The 22,698-nt window shown below is 38.7% G+C and overlaps 1 protein-coding gene across 1 annotated transcript in view; it reads left to right on the forward strand.

Annotated features, from left to right (window-relative positions):
* The window catches only part of LOC134678858 (uncharacterized), a 164,272-nt gene that overhangs the window by 37,446 nt on the left and 104,128 nt on the right, over nt 1-22,698 (forward strand). Inside the window, exons 5-11 of the mRNA XM_063537578.1 lie at nt 3,734-3,904; nt 4,652-4,758; nt 5,112-5,236; nt 10,317-10,408; nt 20,729-20,823; nt 21,259-21,382; nt 21,869-22,081. Coding sequence (XP_063393648.1) covers nt 3,734-3,904; nt 4,652-4,758; nt 5,112-5,236; nt 10,317-10,408; nt 20,729-20,823; nt 21,259-21,382; nt 21,869-22,081 — 927 coding nt within the window. The remainder of the gene's footprint in view (nt 1-3,733; nt 3,905-4,651; nt 4,759-5,111; nt 5,237-10,316; nt 10,409-20,728; nt 20,824-21,258; nt 21,383-21,868; nt 22,082-22,698) is intronic.

The following is a 22,698-nucleotide window of genomic DNA, read 5'->3' on the forward strand; positions in this document are numbered from 1 at the left end:
GATCAATATCAAAGCGTGATGTTGTCATATTTACCTATTATTGAGACTAAATACAATATTTAAGCTTTATTCCTTTAACATAAAGTTTAGTTTAATTTGACTCGTGACAATGGTTTTTAATTACGCTTTTTAGAGTTTTGAACGAGTCTATAGCTACTCGGATAATACTCGTACCTATAGCATTTCAAAGCTTCAATATTTTCACACTTTGTTTGACAACGTTCAGCGAGCTGAGCGGATTTTAAAATCATAATTTCATTTTTGGGAGTGTGTTTTATTAAACGAGGCTGGAAATGCTGAAATAAGTACCAAAGCGTGATGTTGTCATATTTACCTATTATTGAGACTAAATACAATATTTAAGCTTTATTCCTTTAACATAAAGTTTAGTTTAATTTGACTCGTGACAATGGTTTTTAATTACGCTTTTTAGAGTTTTGAACGAGTCTATAGCTACTCGGATAATACTCGTACCTATAGCATTTCAAAGCTTCAATATTTTCACACTTTGTTTGACAACGTTCAGCGAGCTGAGCGGATTTTAAAAACATAATTTCATTTTTGGGAGTGTGTTTTATTAAACGAGGCTGGAAATGCTGAAATAAGTACCTAAAGGTGTTTATTATTTTTTTACAAAAAAGGCGACTCTTGTGAACGAACGGGGAGCTCAAAACAAAAGAGTATGTTGTCTGCATTCGGGATTATAAAATACGCTATTATTATTTTTTTACATTAGATGCCTGCTTTTCACAATAACTGTAGGTACCTTGCTGATAGAAAAGAGTGAGCGAAGTCACATTTCTTTCACTGCACTCGATGAGTAAAAGTTATCTCACTACACTTTTTTTAATTGTGTGCGTAAATCTTTAAATTTTGCAGCTCTCTAAATTCAGTGAGATAAATAATATTATTATGGACAATATTAGACAGCGTTACAAGTAGGTACTCATCGGACCTTACGCAAAGCTCGATAATCGAAATTCTTGTATTCAGATATGTATGAGATAGATGAAATCCCGTGGTATATTCCAATAATCAGCTCGACCGCACTCGCTTATTTCCATGACAATACACAACATATAATTTGGAATATGTGTATGTACATTAATGTCCACATCAAGGCGCCATAACGTCATTACAGTGAGACGCGTATGACGGCTGCGGGGTGTGGCTGCCATTACTGTGATTTTATGCTCGGGCCTGGAGTTTGGTGATTGAAATATGGGTTTGGCTTTTGGGGTAGTCGCTATCGTAATGGTATGCAATGACATTGCTAGTTGTGGTAAAAATGTAAGCTTTGTTGACACTCAAGTGTTAAATATCAAATTTTTCTAATACACCTGAGAGCGATGCTATTGTTATGTCCACAGTCAACAATACATTGTCAAAAATAAAGTCCTTTTCATGCTAAAAAGTCCTTCAAGTTAAGGATAGCATCTAGAACCGGGTAGGTACTATACACCGTGTTTTTATTGAATTCCGATAACTTCGGGGTATGGTTAAGTACGTTTAAGAGAACTAATTGGCATAGTTAATAAAAAATAAATATTTGCCTTAAAAAAAAACTTAGTTTAAAAAGTTATTAAATATTGTAACACGTTAGCGTTGTTGTAACACGGGTATTACATTTAACTCAACCAAACAAATGAAATCTGTCACATATCAATGTCATTTCGAACATCGATCGACCAAGATTGTACTTTAGTTTAGGAGCAAATGTATGAACTCATTATAAACACTAATCAATATGTAAACCGGCCCTAAGGCAAGTGTACACGCTTGTAGAGGCCTTATAGGAAAAAAAAATTAAATATCTCCGAAATGGAGGTCATTAGAATATCGGTGTCTTTGAGAAAGTTACTCAATTTAAGCTCAGGAATGCACCCTTGAAATTAACGGAAATAAAAAAAACACGGTGTATATGTCGTCTAATACTCAAAGTATTTCATTGGCTGCAAGAGAGCTGAGACGTTGAGAGGAACGCGGAATACGTCAGTACTTTGTTAAAATCAAAGATAATTATTACAGAACAGGTCAGGTGAAGAGTACCCTAAAGCGAACATAAAGAAAACGTAATGACAGTAGAAAAGATGTAGGGAAACTTCGGTCTCTGCGTATTTCAGGAATCGTTCAGATAATATTTAATGTTCTCATTACCATCATCACTGAGCTTGTGTCATCTTATCTATATGAAGATGATTCGAGGTGCGTCCATACAGGTGCGGCATTTACCTTGAATGGTTAGTAGGGATAGAGATCGAGCTATATGACACCACTATTGGATAAGTAAACGAGCGGTCCGCCGATGTTTGAACAATATTTGTTTGCTAGTGACCGCTTTCTCGAAAACAACTATGAAATTTTCATTCAGGTAGTGGGGGCGAAAAATCTATGCAACTAATAGATAACTAAAATATTTGAAAAAATGCTTGTTTCTCAACTCTATTAAACAGATCTCCTAGTGAGTGTTATGTTCTTTGACTCGGTGATTTATATAATAAGACCTGTGGGATCAACTAGCAGAAACCTTCAACAATGTCTAACTGACATTATAAATCAAACCGCAAGGAATCCCTTTGTTCCTCAAGTTTATATATATGGTGGTTCCCTTCTGCCGGATGTATTTACTCTTCAGGTCGTGTGTAAAAACTCAGCTCTGATTTTTACTGTTTGGCATTCGTCGGGCGAGCGACGAATTTCCGTCAAATATTTTTGTCAGTGAACAAACCCTGGAACGTGCCGCCGCAATTTTTGAATTATTAATTGCCCATTTTTAGGGCAACCTCGAATATTTATGAGATTATGAAAAGGGTATTTTGTGCTAAATATAAAATAAATAAAGTGAAAGAGCTCTGGATTAATAAAATAGCTCTAGGACGACGAAGCAAACGAACTTGGTTATGGTTAAACGGTTTGGATGAAATTCTGATATTATTTATTTTATCTGGTGGTAAATAGTAATCCATCTTAAAAGTTAACTTTATCCGGTTTCCCGGTTATCGTTTGGAAATATTCAGGTACTTATAGGATATCAAAAACACACAGCGTACAATACTTGTTTTCTCAAAAATGGACGGCAAAGTCGACTTTGCCGTCTAAAAATTAGGTCGCGAAGCGCGTAGTTTATGGTCAGTCAAAAATTAAAAAGTTAAAAACATTGCAGTCTCGATTTTGGGACTGCAATGTTGCATACAAATTCCATTATTTGTCGAGTTCCAAACTTTTTAAAAGTTGAAATGACCATATCAAATGAAGGCACAGGCCCATTAATCAGCCAAACAGATGATTAGTACCGCGACTATTTAACTGTCTCAAATAGTTTGGCGTATTTTTGGCAGAAAAATACACTTCTATTTTTTTATTAAAAAAATAAAAAGGCGGCAAGGGCTTTTTTTCTTTGATAATATATACGTAAGAACGTTGCTTTGTAAAATATTTCTATGATATTTATATTTCTTGCACCATTTTTGAGAAAAGCACTATATATGACTCGGCTGGAAGGCTACTTGCTGGCTTCGGATTCAATTAAACGGACTCCCAAGGTCGTCCGTTTAAAACGAATCCTTAGCCTGCAAGTAGCTACTTCCGAGCCTCGACAATAATGTACTATAGCCTATTAGTGTGTCCCACTGCCGGGCAAAGGCCTCCCCTCTTACCCGCCACACAAAAAAAAAATCAAAAACAACTGCTTATACTTTAAAATATTATTTGACAACGACTCCTCTGTTCACAGTCTCTCGGCGCTTCACCCGCGCCTGTGGTTCCATCCAGACTGCTGACGGACCCGGTCGAGCTGGAACGGAGGTTGGCCGAGGCGGGACACGACGGCTTTGGTGCTCTTTGCGAAGACGCGGCTCCGGTGTCGCCCCCGCCCACTATTATCGAGGAGAGGCTGCATCATAGGGTAAGATAAAATTATCATATCATTACTAACTGCAAGTGTGTCCCGCTTGGTATCTAGTCGAGCTGGTCTAGACATTAGTGCTGGAAAGCAGGTTGGCCGAGGCCGGACACAACAACGGCTTTGGTGCTCTTTGCTAAGATGCGGCTCAGGTATCGCCCCCGCCACCTGTTATAGAGGAGAGGCTGCATCACAGGGTAAGTCATCACCACAGTTACCTACATTACTTGCATGGTCGAGCTCGAGAAGAAGTTAGCCGAGGCAGGAGCAGGACACAGCGGGCTCGGTGCTTTGCGAAAATGAAATTGAGAGAAACAGTGAGTCCGATAAGTTATGATTTTGAACTGGTTTTGATACGACCTTGAAGATCGATCACGCTGATTGGTACATGCGAAATGAAGCGAACAACTTGCGTGAGATGCGCGCCGATCGTCATGACAATCGTCAAAATTGTATCAAAAGCAGTTAAACATAACAAATTGTTAAATATGAATCTGAGCATCACATTATAGCAAGTGTTTCACACTGGGCTTTGGTTGTGCGAAGATGTGTATTACTTTGACCTCAACTGTTTAGGTGTGTGCTACGCCGTAGCACTGTTTATTGCTATGTAGCGAAAAATGTTTGTAAAAATGAATGAATGAATGAAATGAATGAAAGAATGAAAGAATGAATGAAAACGTTTATAAAAAGCATGAATGCCATACACACTGAAGTATTTCACCAGTTAAAATGTAATCTTTGTTACAGCCTGTAGCATCCATGGTGGCCGTGGTGCCGCGCGGGGCGTTGGCGCCATCTCCCCGCCCCCCGCCGCTTATCCTGCCCCCGCCGGACCCGCAACCTCCACCTATGAGGTAACAATATTCCTAAGCAGCTACTTCCTATGTGAAAAGCTTTCAAGAGCTATCAATGTGAATTTAGTACAACACCATCACCCGCTACCGCGAAAATAATCCCTGAACAGTATTAATTTGTAGAGAATACTGAAGAAGCCGAATACTTATGGTACTACCTTGTCGGTACTCCATTGATTTAGTGTAGTGTTTAAAAATCATTGACGTCACTTTTGATGGTCAAGGTTTAAGGGTTTTTTTAGCAGTTATATTATTTTCGTTTAACAACTACAATTTGACCTTTGGATCATTTAATCTGACAAATGAACGCAGCTTTTAAAGGTTTACCTGTTCATAGTTTGTTTGTAATGTAGGCTGCCGCTCGACATGGCGATTCGTGGTACGGGGGAGCCAGAGACCCTAAGCTACCAAGTGGATCTCAACAAGGACTCCGCGCTCGGACTGGGCATCACCGTCGCTGGCTATGTGTGCGAGCAAGGTACTAATACTTATTTGTTTTACAAGGGGGCAAAGTTCTTGTTTAACCGCTCGTGCTAATATTCGTGGTTTCAAAGTACGAGGATTAAACAAAATTTGCCCCCGAGTGAAACAAAATTTTTTTCAGCACACCAACCCGAAACAAATGTTAAATTCTTTATTCTTTTAAATGTAAAACATCAGACAAAATCAAACCCAAATGAATGTTATTAAATATTTAACATCCAAAATCATCATTTAAAAGTCGATTCTGCCAGCAAACATAAGAAAACAACTCAACATTTGCATTTGATTTTTTGCCTCACATGTGAATAAAATGCAACTTTGCTATCAGTTTTTGAAGTGCAAAGTAAGCCTTTTCGAGCTGGTGTGGTGAAAATATACAAACAATATACATATCGTACACTTCCCATTCAGACCTAATCTGCCTTCATTAATCCTTGGGATGCGTTACCGGAGTTTATCTCGGGCACCGAAGCATAATACAACTGACTAACGCTTGGGATGCTGAGAATTACCAGCATATTCATAAGTAAAGCCATTATCAAATCTACGTTAACTGCTAACTATAAAAGCGACATTAAGTGACAGCTTAAACTACACTGAGAGAAAAATCATCACCAGGAATTAAAAAACAGTTCTGTACTGGGGGAAAAAATGAAGTTTTAGTAATAATTATGGACGTTTCACTATTTCTGTACAGTTTATTTATTTCTACAAACAGCTCAGTAATCCCAAATATAATTTCAACAAACAGATAATAGAAATTGCAAGAACTAATAGAAATTGCAAAAGTCAATTTGTTCCTATTAGTTGACTCTCCTTGTCCCCGGATTAAGTTTATTTTTGTAATTCTAAGTGTGTTTTTGTTGTACTTTTTTCTCTCAGTGTACTTATAACAATCGCAAAATAGTTATAAATGTTAGAATACATCCAGCGAGTTCGCGGAATAAACTACTCCAATATTGGGCAAAGTGGTGGAATATAAATAGTTGCGGGCACAGCGGGTCGCTAACTAGATGGGGCGAAGTTGATTCTTTTGGTGCAAACTAGAAGCGGTCAACGGGCACGGAACTACTCCTTAACTCCGTAAGGCCCAAAATACAAAATATTCCAACTTGTTCGGATGCATTCTGTTTGTTTGAGAAAACAATTAAACAAAAGAAATACTACTTTTTTGGTTTATGAAAGGTTCTAACTACTCTAACTACATTGTTATGAAGTAGGTATAAGTACTTTGTAATGCACATTGGCCTTACGAGGTTAAGTTTGTACTGCGATAAAAGTCGATTGAGATTATTAAAACAAAACAAAATACTTACAAATGGAAGTTTTTAGACAAAATACGTGCCTTTTTTTAAAGTCAAGAACAAAAGTGAAAACACTTTTATGGCACGTTTGTGCCAGTTTTATAACGACATACAAAATCTATGCAATAAAGCTTCACAGAACTGTGAAAAACGCTGCCAAATAATAATGAGACGCAATAAGCATCTACTTTAAAAGTTCGGAGGAGAAGGTTGATATGCTTATTTCATATTATATTTATTTATTTATTATTTATCAAATTATTAATCAACTTTTTTCGAGGCATAACGAAGTCAGCACCAAAAAGGCAACTGTCCCAAAGCTACCGAACGATTGTCTCCTATAACTTTGACCGAACAGTAACAGGGTTAAATTTAGAAGCGGTATGTGGGCCGATCTGTCGGGGTGTCAAATTACGAGTAGGTACCTGCAGCTGACCGGGAGGCTTCGACGGTGCCTCGTGGAGTATCTGAAAATAGCCTAGTAACCTGAGCAGTTTGGGTATCTACTGGTTTTTAGATAGTTAGGAGACTATCAAAAGGTTTTTATGGTTCCGTACCCAAAGGGTAAAACGGGACCCTATTACTAAGACTCTGCTGTCCGTGCGTCCGTCCGTCCGTCTGTCACCAGGCTGTATCTCATGAACCGTGATAGCTAGACAGTTGAAATTTTCACAGATGATGTATTTCTGTTGCCGCTATAACAACAAATACTAAAAACAGAATAAAATAAAGATTTAAGTGGGGCTCCCTTACAACAAACGTGATTTTTGACCGAAGTTTAGCAACGTCGGGCGGGGTCAGTACTTGGATGGGTGACCGTTTTTTTTGCCCATTTTTGCATTATGGTACGGAACCCTTCGTGCGCGAGTCCGACTCGCACTTGCCCGGTTTTTAGATAGTTAGGAGACTGTCAAAGAGCTTTTTTTTTAAGTATTTCCTAGTAAAATGAATCTTTTATCCGGTGCCCGCAATTTTAGATATAAAGTAGATAAGATTTTATAAAATAATGGAACTTTCATAATAAAACCGATGAGACGCTAGGGATTCATACATTTTATACAATTCTTACATACCTTAAAAACGTTTTAACTGGGATTAACTAGCTAACCAGCTTAAACTTTAATTTTAGAAAAATGCGGGTTCTTAAATACGTAAGCTTATAAGTGAAATTTTAGAAGTAAATATTTTAGAAAACATTTTGTGGTCCGTAGTCTAGTTTGTTTAGGGCTTACACAGAAAACATTTTACCCTTTTTGTTGGGTCAGTTTTTTGCGCAAAATGAGGCAGAAAATAATTACAGAGCCTGTCCAAGTGTCCACTTAATTCGGCCATTCTACATAGCACGAAATTATCCAAGATAGATTTAACTCGAAAACATTTCAAGTAAGGTAAGGTTAAGTGTCATTCTATGGAACTTGCTAACTATGTAAACAAACCGCTATATTGAAATTGCCTCTGAATGATGAATTTACTAGTGACTTTTGTTTACATAGTTCCATATAATTACACTTTATTGGGATATATACATTATGTAGCATGAATACTGATTGTTTTAACATTATTTCGCATAAAGTGCCTGATTTAAGTAGTTGTGTTTATTACCCATTCTCCTCTCGCTTATCAAAACAAACCAATCCACCGAGATATCGGACACATGTCCCAACTCCCAACTTTCCCAATACCCGAACAGATTAACAACGGCGCGGCTGTTTCCGCAACGCAACTAACCGCTCCACTTCTAGTTTGAATTCGGAACTAGTTGGACTGTTGGTGGTATGTGCTTGTGCAGTTTGAGATTTGTAATTATAATACACATAGGATGATCAAAATTGGGTTTTGCGATTATTTGAATGTATCAGTTAGCGTTTTGGGTTTGAAAGGGTCCACTCTACAAGTTCTAGATAGTGGTTAGCAGATCATATCAAAAATACTTATTGCTTCAGCTGACGCTGAGAACTCTGCGCCGCGCCGCTTCTACCGCGAACATCGAAAATCGAAATTTTATTAGATATTACGTTTCTCTATCATTCTTGCATAATATTCGAGCGATACAGAGGCAATCACAGCAAATAATAAAATTTCAATTCTCGCTGTAGACTCTCTTAGTTTTACTGTTATTACCTACTGACGGCTTACAACAAAACATTCTTAAAGTAACGCTTAAAAAGTTAAAGTTGCAATTTTATTTTTATCGTCATAAGTGGACTAAACACTTTAAAAAGCCCTTGTTATGTAATAGTTCCTTGTTCAATTTGTACCAATTACGATGTTTGTTCGTTGTTTACACGGAGTGAAACACGCGATGATAGAAGAAAACCCGTCTCATAAAAGCAACGCTTGGTATTCATATTTATTCTTTTGAACTTTAACTCGTTGCGTAAAATGCATAGATTGGGACGATGGACAATAACCAGAAGAGAACAGTTATTGATCGTAGAAGAGTAGCAAAGTCAAAAACAGGGAGTACTCTGTAGAAAAGTATATGAAAAAGTCGTACCCTGCATTTGACAATTAAAGCGAATGACACTGTATGACGCTATGTATTTTGTGATTACTTTTAAGGACTGAACTGCATGAACTGTTGACGGCAGCACAGATGCCTCCTATAGGATTGGCGCGAATAATTATGTCAAGTTTCCATTTATAGATTTAATCCACTAGATGGCAGACCCTACTATGCAAGAGAGAGCCAGTATTTGAATTGATATTACTCTGACATTACTTAGGTATGATTATAATGATAATGTGCATTTGGTGACAACTATTTAAATTATTGAAAAATATAATTGTCGTATTTTGACACCAAAATGTATGTTTAGGTTTTACCTTGCCACACTCTGCATCTTATTTTTAGTTCAATTTTTTTATTTCTCTCTTAAGTCCCCATTTCAGCGTACTAAGACAAAATAATTAAACACCGTTCCAATTTCCGCGAGTGCCCGGCCCGTTCTTATCTTCATCTGGGAACGATCTCATACAATACTCTGTTTTTTCCTACTTTGATTTATCGCGCAGTTTCAATAAACCGTGAAGATAAAACATTAGATTGTTTCCCGGTATGCCGACGCTGTATCCGTTTGCTGTCGAATACTCTGACCTAGATTGTATCTGGCTACAAATAGCAAAATTCTAGTTTCTGGAATACGATGTTTTATAGATAGTAAGGTCGTTCGACAAGTTGAGTCGTTGAAGTTGAGGAAAACAACTAATTTAAGCGTTTTTCCGCATGCATCCTAAAGGATGACATAGTTAAGAACATTATTTACCTACGAAACTTTCTGGCTATCCTTGCCTTTCAACTTAGAGGGAAAAAGCCTTTTGCGGTTTAGCCTGGTTTCCTCAGGAAGTTTTGTATTCATTGAAGAGCTATCGGTGAATAATGTATCGAATGATATCGTTAAAGTAACGAAGGGATACACATCGAATGTAATATATCATGCATAACCGTGTGACAGGATAGCGCTGTGCGCAGTGCGCGCATTTATCATGCAGCCATGGAAATTTACCGCTGAACATAGGTCTGCTCCATCGTTCAACAATGCCCGCATGTAATATATTAGTGAAGCATATCTCTAACCACGCTAAACTTGCACTGACTTAGCAGTGACAATGCATAACACATATCCCAAGGAGCGCCTTACTTGACGTACCAAACATAAGTCGTTGGCATGAAAACTTAGCGAGGTCCGACTCCGATTATAATTTTGTAGGGGAACCATGGGTCAATTTTCTATGTAAAGAGATGACATTGACTTTTGCCTTCTTTCACAGAGGAGCTGAGCGGCATCTTCGTGAAAAGCATCAGCGAGGGCAGCGCCGCAGACCTATGTGGCAGGATACAGGTCAACGACCGCATTGTTGAGGTGAGTGCCGCATGCCACACATTATCTATCATGTCGAAAGATTACCTGCCGTGTATCTAAATTAACTAGATACTAATCGCACGTACAGTTTGTTATAGGTAATACTCCTATTTATTTTACGGAGCAAAACGTATTGGTTTTGTGAAAATAACTGTTATTTGTTAGCTAGATATCCCTGTTCCACAGGACAAATGCGAATGGCCAGATTTGAGTATAATTGAGCCATTTAGCTCTGTAAATACGACCGGGTATTTCCCATAAACTTTACTTTGACCTAGGTATATAATGCTCCAAGTTTTATCCATAAATCCGCCGTGAGCCCGTAAATTTACTTTATTCGCGAGTGAATCGAGCTCCACGTAATTTGTAGCCGTTTTTCGATGGAATGTGAATGAGATGAGGATTGAGCGTTCAAATCTGAATCCTATTCCTAAATCGGTGAGATTCAATTTTGCACCGACTAATGTATGCTAAAATGCGACTTACTCGTAGACTTGAGCAAATTTAGGTCTTATATTAAAGTCTTTAAGGCAAATTTTCCCTATTATAGTAGAGTACCCACAGCCGTAACGTTACTTGAATAACAAGTGCTAAGTTCAAGATTGAATTAAAATATGATTATGTAGTTAGTAATTCTACCTATGGAAATAATATAATTATTTTGACAGGTATATTTGTACTTCAAGAGTAGAAAATAATTAATTGCGCCATTTCGGAAGGCAAAAGACAAAAATACTTATAGTAGTATACCCTATAATGGACGTGGAACCAGTAATGGGACAAAAAAACATAATTCCTCTAAAATAAGTATCTAAAAGTAGTTTATAAACACTGGCTGTATATTATCATAAATAAGAGTCCTAGAGCTGTTTCAGTTTGAAGTTTTATTAAATTTGGTTGTTTTTTAAGAAATTGGCGTCAACCCAAAAGTTGTCGTGTTACTGAAAAAAAATACCACTACGAATTCTTAACAACTTCGCTAAGAGAGGTGAGTTAACTTATTAAATTTCAATTAATTAATACTTGATGAAAACTAGAATGTGTTTTGTTAATTGCATTAACCATGATAAGGTATACAACACACTATGTTGTGACTCCACAGATGTAAAAAAAATAGTGGTATTTGGCCCAATCCCATTATAGGAGCTGTAAAACTGCGTACCTCCTATGATGGGACAATTGACAGAATGATGCTTGCCATGCCATAATATCATATTTAAACAATACAGAAGTAAAATGTAGTTACGAAATATGTCAATCAGGAGGTATTCTCGGACACCGGATAAATTAATATCGTTTTTCCAAACTTTTATTTAACTTGCCCTGTTAGTTAGTGTCGGTCCAATCTTGGTAGCTGAATTTGAGCCACTTTTTGATTTCCGATTCAGTTGAAATTTTGTGTACGTAATTAAGTATGTAAATCGGATGATAATGCAATATTATGATAACATGGACCTAATCTGATGACGGAGACAGGAGGTGGCCATGGGAACTTTATCGCAATAAACCCTAACTAATTGTGTTTGGGTATATTAGAATTGTCTCGATGGATCTAATACAATAATAATTGGCTGTGGAAAGAAAAATACATTCAGCAATAAAGCTTATACCAAAAATTGTTTTTTTTTTCCCCTAACTTATTCCCCATTTCAATATTTTATACTGATAGAGCAATGTCCATTATAGGGGGCCCATTACTGGATCCACGTCCATTACCGGGGGCCCATTACTGGAGCTTTGGTGTCCATGACTGGAGAAAAAAAGCATACTTTTAATTTGTTAAATATGTGGAAACTAATTGCTGTATCTTTGATACAACACGCCTAAAACATGAAAGACGGATAGGACTTTCATCTTTTAACACGCTAAGCGGTAGACCATTTACATGTATGCGGGAAATATCATAAATACTCCAAATTTCCTCTTAAATGTCCCATGACTGGTGCTGTTACTATACATGCTGCATTCACGTGGAGACTTATTTTGATTGAATAACAGATAATGAATGATTTTGTATGGATATAATCTGTCAGTGTTAAAAGTGTAATTTCTAATTAAAAAAAATCTAATAAACTCGAAAAATATAAGAAACCAAAATTCAATTAAATTGTAATTTTGTTCTTACGTATATTTAACAAGAGTTGAGGATTAATTAAAGTAGCTTTACTTAACTGACGATATTAATCACACGCTTAATTTCATTTCCATTAAAACTTTGCTCCAAAATAACTTGTTGCTATGCCAAATGGAAATTAAACTCTGAACATTGACACATTTAGGCACTGGTCCCACCGCGAGCTAGTAAGCTATGAGCTATGAGCTATCGGCTATAAACACGAACAAAAGATAAGCACTCCCGTGTAAATAAAAGAGACACGGCGATATTTATAGCTCACCGCTGGGCGAGTAACTATAAATATCGCCGTGTCTCTTTTATTTACACGGGAGTGCTTATCTTTTGTTCGTGTTTATAGCCGATAGCTCATAGCTTACTAGCTCGCGGTGGGACCAGTGCCTTATACGTAACTTTACTTTTAGAAGATATGCTTTATGGGGCCAGCATACATTGCCGTTCTGGCGCCAAATAGTGTTTTGTTTTAAGTTTAAGAAATTAATATACTGTATGTTTGTCTGTAGTCATCATTCATCATCATCATCATTTCAGCCTATATACGTCCCACTGCTGAGCACAGGCCTCCTCTCATGCGCGAGAGGGCTTGGGCTATAGTCCCCACGCTAGCCCAATGCGGATTGGGGACTTCACATACACCTTTGAATTTCTTCGCAGATGTATGCAGGTTTCCTCACGATGTTTTCCTTCACCGAAAAGCTAGTGGTAAATATCAAATGATATTTCGTACATAAGTTCCGTAAAACTCATTGGTACGAGCCAGGATTTGAACCCGCGACCTTGTCTGTAGTATATATATCTAAATATGGGCTTTAGTTGCCTGATAATAAATTTGTTTTTTTATTGCCTTATTCGAATTTAAACTGTCGTGTCGTACCGTACTCTTACTAATATTAAACTAATTTAAGTTATTTACGTTGGAAACAACTTCTTTGCGGATGAAGCCATGAACTGGGGTTAGTAAAATTACATAATATTTCCTTGAACTTTGCTGACTGGAAAACGAAAGCTTAACTACTTAGGGTCCTGTGAAATCTAAACCATTCAAATCAATTTGAACCTTATTTCTTACATATAAGTCCCAAAATGCAGATTTACAAAGTCAATAAACTCTGGTAGAGCTGAGGGATAGAGCCATTGACCTACATACTGTGATAAGCTTCGTTATCTCCAGAGGGCCTACCGCGAACGACGTTCGACGTGTTGCCTCTCTGTTGCACTTGTAATTTAGTACGTAAGTGTGACAGGGCGGCAACACGTCGAACGTGGTTCGCGTTAGGTCCTTTGAATTGCTCCCGGGTGTGCTTACAATGCAGACCTACCGTCGTAAAATTAGATAGCTACGCACGGCTAGGAACGTCGAAAATTGACGCAGTGACGTGTTTTTTCTGACCCACCTTGAAAAGCAAGTAGGTAAAGGCTTCTACAGACCTTGTAACAAATGGGATGCGATTTTAAAGATAATGCCAAAAGTAATGGTTAAGTCCGCCAATTGTACTCTTTTTTTGTAAATTTGTGCAATAAAATTTAAATAAATAAATAAATAATGGGGTTGGCAACTGTCAAAGGTTTGCATAGATGGCGCCATCATAGCTTGCCCCTTTTTCTATGAGATTTGGCTTAAAGAGCTGGCATCCAGGGCATTAAAAAAACAAAAATTTGACACAATTCTAGGGATTGACAGGGCAAGCTATGATGGCGCCATCTGCTTAATACTTCGACCGGCCAACCCCATTGCTGGCTCATTAGGAGCAATGAATTCAATCGATCAAATGCCGCAATGTATTGCTAGATTATCGGCGAGATTTGGAGAGGCAATAAGACATTGGAAAATCTGTTTCAACTTGAAATTTACTGTACGAAAATAATATAGATAACTAAATGAGTTTTTCCGATGTCAGCTAAAGTTGTGATGCGTTACCTTTACCAGGCGTGTCTCACTCCGCGATTTCGTCGCTTTGCTACAGGTAGCTAAAAGTACATCCGTTCGACCCCAATTTTGGGGTTTCCCCATAAGCCGCGCGTGGCGCTGTCGCCACCTAGCGGTCATATCTGTCCTGATCGTAACAGACGCGTTTTGTTAGAGAGTGAGTCTTCTTTACCTAGTACTATTATTAGGGTTCCGTACCTCAAAAGGAAAAAACGGAACCCTTATAGGATCACTCGTGCGTCTGTCTGTCTGTCTGTCCGTCTGTCACAGCCGATTTTCTCCGGAACTACTGGAACAATCAAGTTGAAATTTGGTACACATATGTAAGTTTGTGACCCAAATACGGACATGTAACGTAAACAAATGAATTTTAAACATGGGGGCCACTTTTGGGGGGTAAATGAAAAAAAATAAAAAATATTTTTTTCAAACTATATCATGTTACATATCAAATGAAAGAGCTTATTGTAAGGATCTCAAAAAAAAATTTTTTGTATAATTTTCGAATAAACAGTTTAGAAGTTATTCAAGAAAATAGGCAAAAAATGACCATTCCCCCCCTTATCTCCGAAACTACTAGGTCTAAAATTTTGAAAAAAATACATAAAATATGACAGGAAAACCTATTAGAAATGTACAGTCAAGCGTGAGTCGGACTTAATTACAGTTTTTGATCCGACCTCTACGGATTTTTTAAAGAGATTTCACTCACGTTTCACATAAAAAATACATTGTTAACAGTGCCGGATTACTTAGAGTAGTAGTTTTCTTAGAGTAATTGGTGATAATTTTCTGATAAGATAATCATTTTAAATATTTAACGATCTTACTTACTTACGACTAATTGTAAGGTCAAATTAAAAATAATGTTAAAAAAAAAATGTTAAATTGAGAGCTAACTAGCTCAAAGTTTTTTGTACTCGTCGACTTTAATGGTTGAATTAATAAATACTTTGTAACCAATAAGCAAAACAAGCACGTGCTTAGGGCACCACGTTCACCAAAATGCCAGGTTGAAAAAGGTGAACAAATTTTAAAATTAGGGACAGACACATCGTTTTTACCACACGATTTTTTTAGCTGTCCAAAAGCTAATTTGCAAAAATAATGGCGCGTAATTCTTTGGGAAACAATCGGTAGCAGTAGAAGAGTCGTGATTACATGCATAGATTCGATTTCAACCCACTCTTTTGCGGTTCGGCGTTGGGTCTTATGCGAGGCCTTCTGCCTTACGGCAAAGTTGATCTTCTGCCTTAATTACACTTGGGCGTGGATCCAAATCCAAGCTTTCCTCTTTCGCAGCTGGGCCTACTGCCTTTCTCACACTTCGCCAATTCAATTCCAAGCTCTGCTATAATAACACAAATAAAGCTGATATTTTATGCATGAAAACAACCTCGCTGAGACCCTTAAATATCGAGCCCTATGCGAGGCTAGGCTGATAGAAAACTGTCCCATCCCTTCTCTGTATGAAATCCTGGTTGGGACTAAAAGTAAAATTGCGTTTTTATATCGAAAAATTTTCGCGCTCGCTTCGCTCGCGTTTTCAATAACTTTATAAGGTATGATAAAGGCGACATTCGGGTGGCGACTGCAGCAACATTACTCTGTTGCAACGTTACTGCTGCAGTACTGTCAACTTCCGTGATAAAATGATGTGACTGATTTCTCATAGTAAAAGTAAACTCATACTAAAAGTAAAAACTGTCTATGATATTGCGTTTTTATATCGAAAAATTTCCGCACTAGCTTCGCTCGCGTTTCTATTACTTTCTAAGCTATGATAAAGGTGACACTCGGGTGGCGACTGCAACAGCATTAGGTACTCTGTTGCAACATTACTGCTGCGGCACTGTGAATTTTCGTGATAAAATGATGTGACTGATTTCCATTCTCAGCTGTAATGCGGCAATGAACTTCTCTCAATTTACCAAAAAATCAATGTAATCTTGATGACCCTAGGAAGAGGGGGCACCTAGAAATGCTTAGGGCATCAAAATATCTTAATCCGGCACTGATTGTTAAAAATTGTGTAATATACGAAACCCTTGGAACGCGAGTCCGACTCGCACTTGGCCGGTTTTTTTTATTATATTATATATATTATAGGACATCCTTACACAGATTGACTAAGTCCCACAGTAAGCTCAAGAAGGCTTGTGTTCTGGGTACTCAGACAACGACATATGTAATATATAAATACTTAAATACATAGAAAACAACCATGACTCAGGAACAAATATCTGTCATCACACAAATAAATGCCCTTACTGGGATTCGAACCCAGGACCATCGGCTTCGCAGGCAGGGTCACTACCCACTAGGCCAGACCGGTCGTCAAATTATTTATTCTGTGCCTTTACTATTCGTCAGCCGAATTCACTTTGGGGTTCGACTGTGCTACTTTAGATATTGCTAATGTTAAGGACATAACTATTATAATAAACACGAAAGAAAAATGCGTAAATAAATGCGTTATCGTCTGTCTCGGAGCTCTATTCTTTATTTTATCTCTTTCTAAAGTTCCCTGAAATATACATATACCTAATATGAATGTGCTCAGTTGCTCACGGAAGCAATCATGTTCAGTTGGGTCGTCGTCAGTTTCCATAAAAGTTTATGACAGTGTTATTTAAATGTACGGAAACAGTATCTGTCGCGTGCTCTTGAAACAGTAACTTCTGTGAGGTGAAGTTTAGAGTTGAGTTTGACTTGGAGAGTTGTTTATATTGAATGTGGTTAACTTTGGACCTGGTTAACCGCGGGATCAATAGTCTTGTATGATTATGATCTCGTTCAGAAGAGTTTTATTTGACTTTCGCTGACTCGGTTTAATTTAATATTGAATTAGTCAAAATTTGGTAAGAGTTTTAGAGGAACTGGGTTCGGTGAGTAAAAGACTCCGTTGACTGGTAATCTTAAACTAATTTATTCAATCATACCTAAGCGTTTTATACATCCTGTTATCTTTACATCATATGTCTAATCTGCGAATCAGCGCGTGCTCCAACCTATACTAAGTTATCGACACGCGCTGATTATATTTTGCTGACCGCCATAAGAGTTGACACTGACTAGCGGTTTTAATGTTTTATCTTCAAATGGTTGTTTTTTGACCCTTAAAACTTTCCTAATGGCTCCCTACTTCAGCTGCCACAAATGCGGTCGCAAATGCCGGTCCCGCATTGGCTTATAAAAACAGCCACGAGAGACGTTGTCCCTCGCATACAGACACTGCATAAGTCACCTGTCAAGATGTCAAAGGCCTCATGATGATGATGAAAACTTTTACTGCCAGCGACCCGCTAGGCGGGTTCTGTCACTTTTCGCTACGTACGGGTTTTCTCGTCGTATCGATAGGTTTTCGGTTCGTGTTACATATATGCTCGTAGCGCGTAAATTGCGTAGTAAATGTTTTAAAAGACTGAAGATGTATGAACACTTTACACCTATTTCACCGTCATTTTTACCTGTCATTGACAACTGGAGCATTCCATGAAATTGTCTACCATTTGTCCCGTACAAACGCGAATTTTCTGAAGATTTGCAGGTTTCCTTTTCAATGATAAATGGTCAAAAATATGCACAGAAAAATAATCGTCTGCTTTAAATGCCGAAAAAAAAGTAGCAACACAGGAAATAAAATGCGTTTGTATGGGACAGCCCGTGGAATGCTTCAACTATGTACAGTCACCTGCAATAATATGTTACTATTTGAAGGCCGCAAAAATATGTGACACGCTCTTATGGCTCTACAAATAAGATCGTGTCAGATATTTTTGCGGCTTTCGTTGTGTAACATATTTTTGCAGGTGACTGTACATGCATGTTGTACATACAGATTAAAACATCAATAGTTTCAATAGAAATCTTCTCGCATTTGGATGATTTTGCTCTTGTTAAAACACGCAGGAGTCAAAAATGGTGGCGGCCATTTTGTGATACAGTGTCCCTACGAATTCCACAAACGTAGTCGAAAAACAATTATTGCCTTCAATTTTAAATAAGTGAAACCTTGTGAAAATGTCGTCGTCTGTAAGTAGGCACAGGCGGGAGGCAGTATAATGCTAAATACACAAAGCTTTCATTCCAGAGCGCTTTATGATCGGCAAACCAATCGTACTAAATAGTAAAAAAAAAAACTAAATGTTTGACAGGATGAGACAGTGATTATAACAAGAAAACTATAACATCAGGATTACATAGTCGTGTCTAATGCGCGCAGCGACGTAGACGCATTGCTGAATGCAGTTACGTTTCTTATCTCCATTGTGTAGAATATTTTCCCGCCAGCCGGCCTAGCCAAGGTTACAATCGCTATCGCTTCGACAACGAAAAGCATTATCTATCTCTCTATCACTCTTCCACATTAGTGTGACAGTGACAGTTGCGTTTCGATCGCTACGGAGCGTAAGCGATCGGCATCTTGGCTACACGGCCTGGTGGCATAAAAATCCACTCTGCATATATCATCTTCTTTATCGCACATTCCTAAATCTATAGTACTCGCTGCAGGCTCCCTTTCCAAAGTCTTACCTATAAATACAAGTTACCCTCTTAAACATAGTTTCGTATCAAGGGCATATTGTGTAAAAACTCCAAAGTTTTCGCCTGGGAGCTCGTCAACAATTCATAATTATGCAGCTCTGCAAAATCACAATGGAGCCACTTCAACAAGGTACGGTTGGCAAAACATTTCGAAAGCGGCCTGTTCACAAAGTTAAGCAAGCTGTTTGGTTGGCAGCTGAAGACCGTAATTTTCCGTAGTTTTTCAAAAGTAGTAGTTCTTCGTCTAAGTGGTTGCACAATCGTTGCCCTTATAAATAAATCCACTTAATTTATTTTCAGCTAGTATGACGTCGTGGTTTAGTTAGACTAGTTTACACCAAATATTAAGGTATATTTGAGATATATGTTAAATTAAGATTATAATAAGGAGTTCGAATAGACCCCCTGATTTACTCGTTCGAAAGTCCGCCGACAGTACCTACATTTAGGTACGCGGTTACGATAACAAGAAATGACTATTTGAATAGCCTCCTATTCGGTTCGTTGCATGGGTGGCTTGTGGTAGTAACATAAAATTGACAATCTACAAATTGCCAGTTGCTTAAAAATGAATCCAGTAAAAGTCGCTTATATATTTCGAATACCTACTAACAATTTTTATATTCTAATAAGGCGGCCCTCTGCATTATTCAACTTTTTAACGTCTCAGCTTTATGCTCCTTAAATCATTCATCCATGGAACTCTGCAATACTTCCCGGACAATGCATTTTTATGCTATCCGTACCAGCAATATATGTACGTGAGCGCTTGTTTGTCCTGGCGTCCGCCCGTACTGACCACGTCAAACGTATATTTATTTTCATAGCCTTATTAAAGTTATGTAGCGTGGCTCCGCGATTTCGTCGCTTTGCTACAGGTAGCTAAAAGTACATCGGTTCGACCCCAATTTTGGGGTTTACCATAAGCCGCGCGTGGCGCTGTCGCCACCTACTTCTTAAGAGAGTTAGAGATTCTGTACAATAAAAGTACTAGGTGTAACTGTGTAATAATAGTACTAGGTAATTCTGTGGTAGCATGCAAAATATAAGCATGATGGTAATTAAGACGTATCTTGCGCATACTTGTCACACATTTGATAAACTTTTAGGTAAACTCTCGGTTACTTGTAGCAATCGGAATACAGCCGTAGCGCCAGCTCAGACTTACCTATGTAGAACATTAACATGAATTAGCATTTCTAGTGGACTTGACTGCCTGTACGTCGATGTTTTACAGGTTTTACTAGGTAGTATTCATTTGCATTAACTTGCATTCATTCAGAATCGCTGATTTGGCTGTTAGGGTTGGTAAATTACAAATCGGATAAGTACTAGATGTTATATTAAATATATTAAAAACGAGTCACTCACGTATTTTAAGTACCGAACGTACGGGTGTCAGGAGTTCGCGTTCGCGGACCGGCGCAGACTGCGGGTATGATATCATGAAACACATGATTTTTCTACGAAAATAATAAGCGGATCAGCAGAAACTACTGAAGATCTTATTCTATTTATAAAGTAAGGAAGCTAAGCACCCGCTCGCACAGTGTCATTGACTGCCGGCATCATGGGCGGGACAGCAATATAAATACGCGTTCGATAGAGATATGAACATTGTCGATGTACGAAATTCTTCGTTCTCAGCGTCCTTACTTTAATATACGTATGTCTTATGAGATTTGCTAATGTTAATATCGTTTTATTGCAGGTTGATGGTGTGTCTCTCCACGGTGTATCCAACCATAGGGCAGTGGCTTTGCTGCGAGATGCCAAAGGGCCGGTGGTGCGGCTGAAAGCTTTAAGGTACATATTCACATTCTACATTATATTTGTTATTCTTCATCATTATCTAATGACGTTTAATATTGGACAGATACATTACTTATTAACCTAGGTACATTTTCTGTAGATACACAACGAATTATCATACGCTGCTCCAACGTGTTTCTATGATCTTACGCATAGGTTAAACCAAGAAAAGTCAGCAGCTATTTTGACAGCCCTCGCAGTGCCAGTGTATTTTAAACGTCAAACTTCGATGACATTATGACGTATTGCACTTGCACTGCGTCGGCTATCAAAATCGCTGCAGACTTTTCTTGGTCTAATCCTACCTATAGCGATAAGAGCGCGATGCATTATTACTATCTTTCTCTCATACATATATCCGAAAACACTTCGAAGCCAAACTGTAATGTGAATGTAAATGTTCACCTGTATTTTGACCTTTATTTTCAGGTATCTCCGCGGGGCGGGGTTTGAGAAGCTGCAGAAAGCCCTAGCGGCCCAGGACGGAAGGAGGTCGCCTCTCGCTCCTCCCAGCCCGTCTGTCACCTCCCTTGCCAAGTATAGTTTTAGTGTGGTGAGTATCTTATTGATCTTCTTCTACCTAGAGTTATCCCAGCCTTTGTCAGAGTGCGCTTTCCTACTTGGTTTCCTCCACTTTGCGTATCTTATTGATAATATCGAGATACCTACCAAGTAATCACAGCTACCTCTATTAGCCAGACTGTCGCCTCTCTTAAAATATTGCAGCTTCAGAATTCTACTACCCACAATTTTTTTTACATTACTGATTCACGTGGAAAACAACCTTGCTCAATCTGTAATGAAGATTATCCTAAGCTTAGGTAAAGTCACCATGAAAGCGATTGTGATAGCCAAAGTAGCTAAATAATCGTAACACACCTTTGTTACTATAAAATTAACGATGTGTACCGGTATATTTGGATACATTGGTCGGATTTCATGCTAAATAACTGCACCATTTTACAGTAGTCTATAACAACAAAGCATTTTAAACTTTATGCTCTGATACCCACGATAACAAGAATTTTATTTTTTACAGTACGACGAATCAACAGTGATAGAAACCGAGCCAGACTCGGAAGCCCTAGGCCACCCGCCGTCACCCCAATCGCCGTCGGACGACGCCGAGATCGTGATCGGACGAGACGACGAGACCGCCGAGCGGGAGGCGCGCTGGATACAGGACAAGTGGCGGGACATACTGCAGAACGAGCATGACTGGCCGGGGCGGCAGCACGAGTATGATATCGTTGTAAGTTTTACCATCAGTTCTACTGACATTAGTACCAACTCCTCAGTCGCCGCCGCATAATGCCGTGATTGTGATCGGACGAGACGATGAGACCACCGAGCGGGAGGTGCGTCGGATACAGGACAAGTGGCGGGACATACTGCAGAACGAGCATGACTGGCCGGGGCGGCAGCACGAGTATGATATCATTGTAAGTTCTGCGATCTGTTCTCCTGACATTAGTACCAACTCCTCAGTTGCCGTCGCATAACGCCGAAATTGTGATCGGACGAGACCATGAGACCGCCGAGCGGGAGGCGCGTCGGATACAGGACAAGTGGCGGGACATACTGCAGAACGAGCATGACTGGCCGGGGCGGCAGCACGAGTATGATATCATTGTAAGTTTTACCATCAGTTCTACTGACATTAGTACCAACTCCTCAGTCGCCGCCGCATAATGCCGTGATTGTGATCGGACGAGACGATGAGACCACCGAGCGGGAGGTGCGTCGGATACAGGACAAGTGGCGGGACATACTGCAGAACGAGCATGACTGGCCGGGGCGGCAGCACGAGTATGATATCATTGTAAGTTCTGCGATCTGTTCTCCTGACATTAGTACCAACTCCTCAGT

The sequence above is a fragment of the Cydia fagiglandana genome, chromosome 2 (assembly GCF_963556715.1).
Source record: "Cydia fagiglandana chromosome 2, ilCydFagi1.1, whole genome shotgun sequence".
Classification (NCBI taxonomy): domain Eukaryota; kingdom Metazoa; phylum Arthropoda; class Insecta; order Lepidoptera; family Tortricidae; genus Cydia; species Cydia fagiglandana.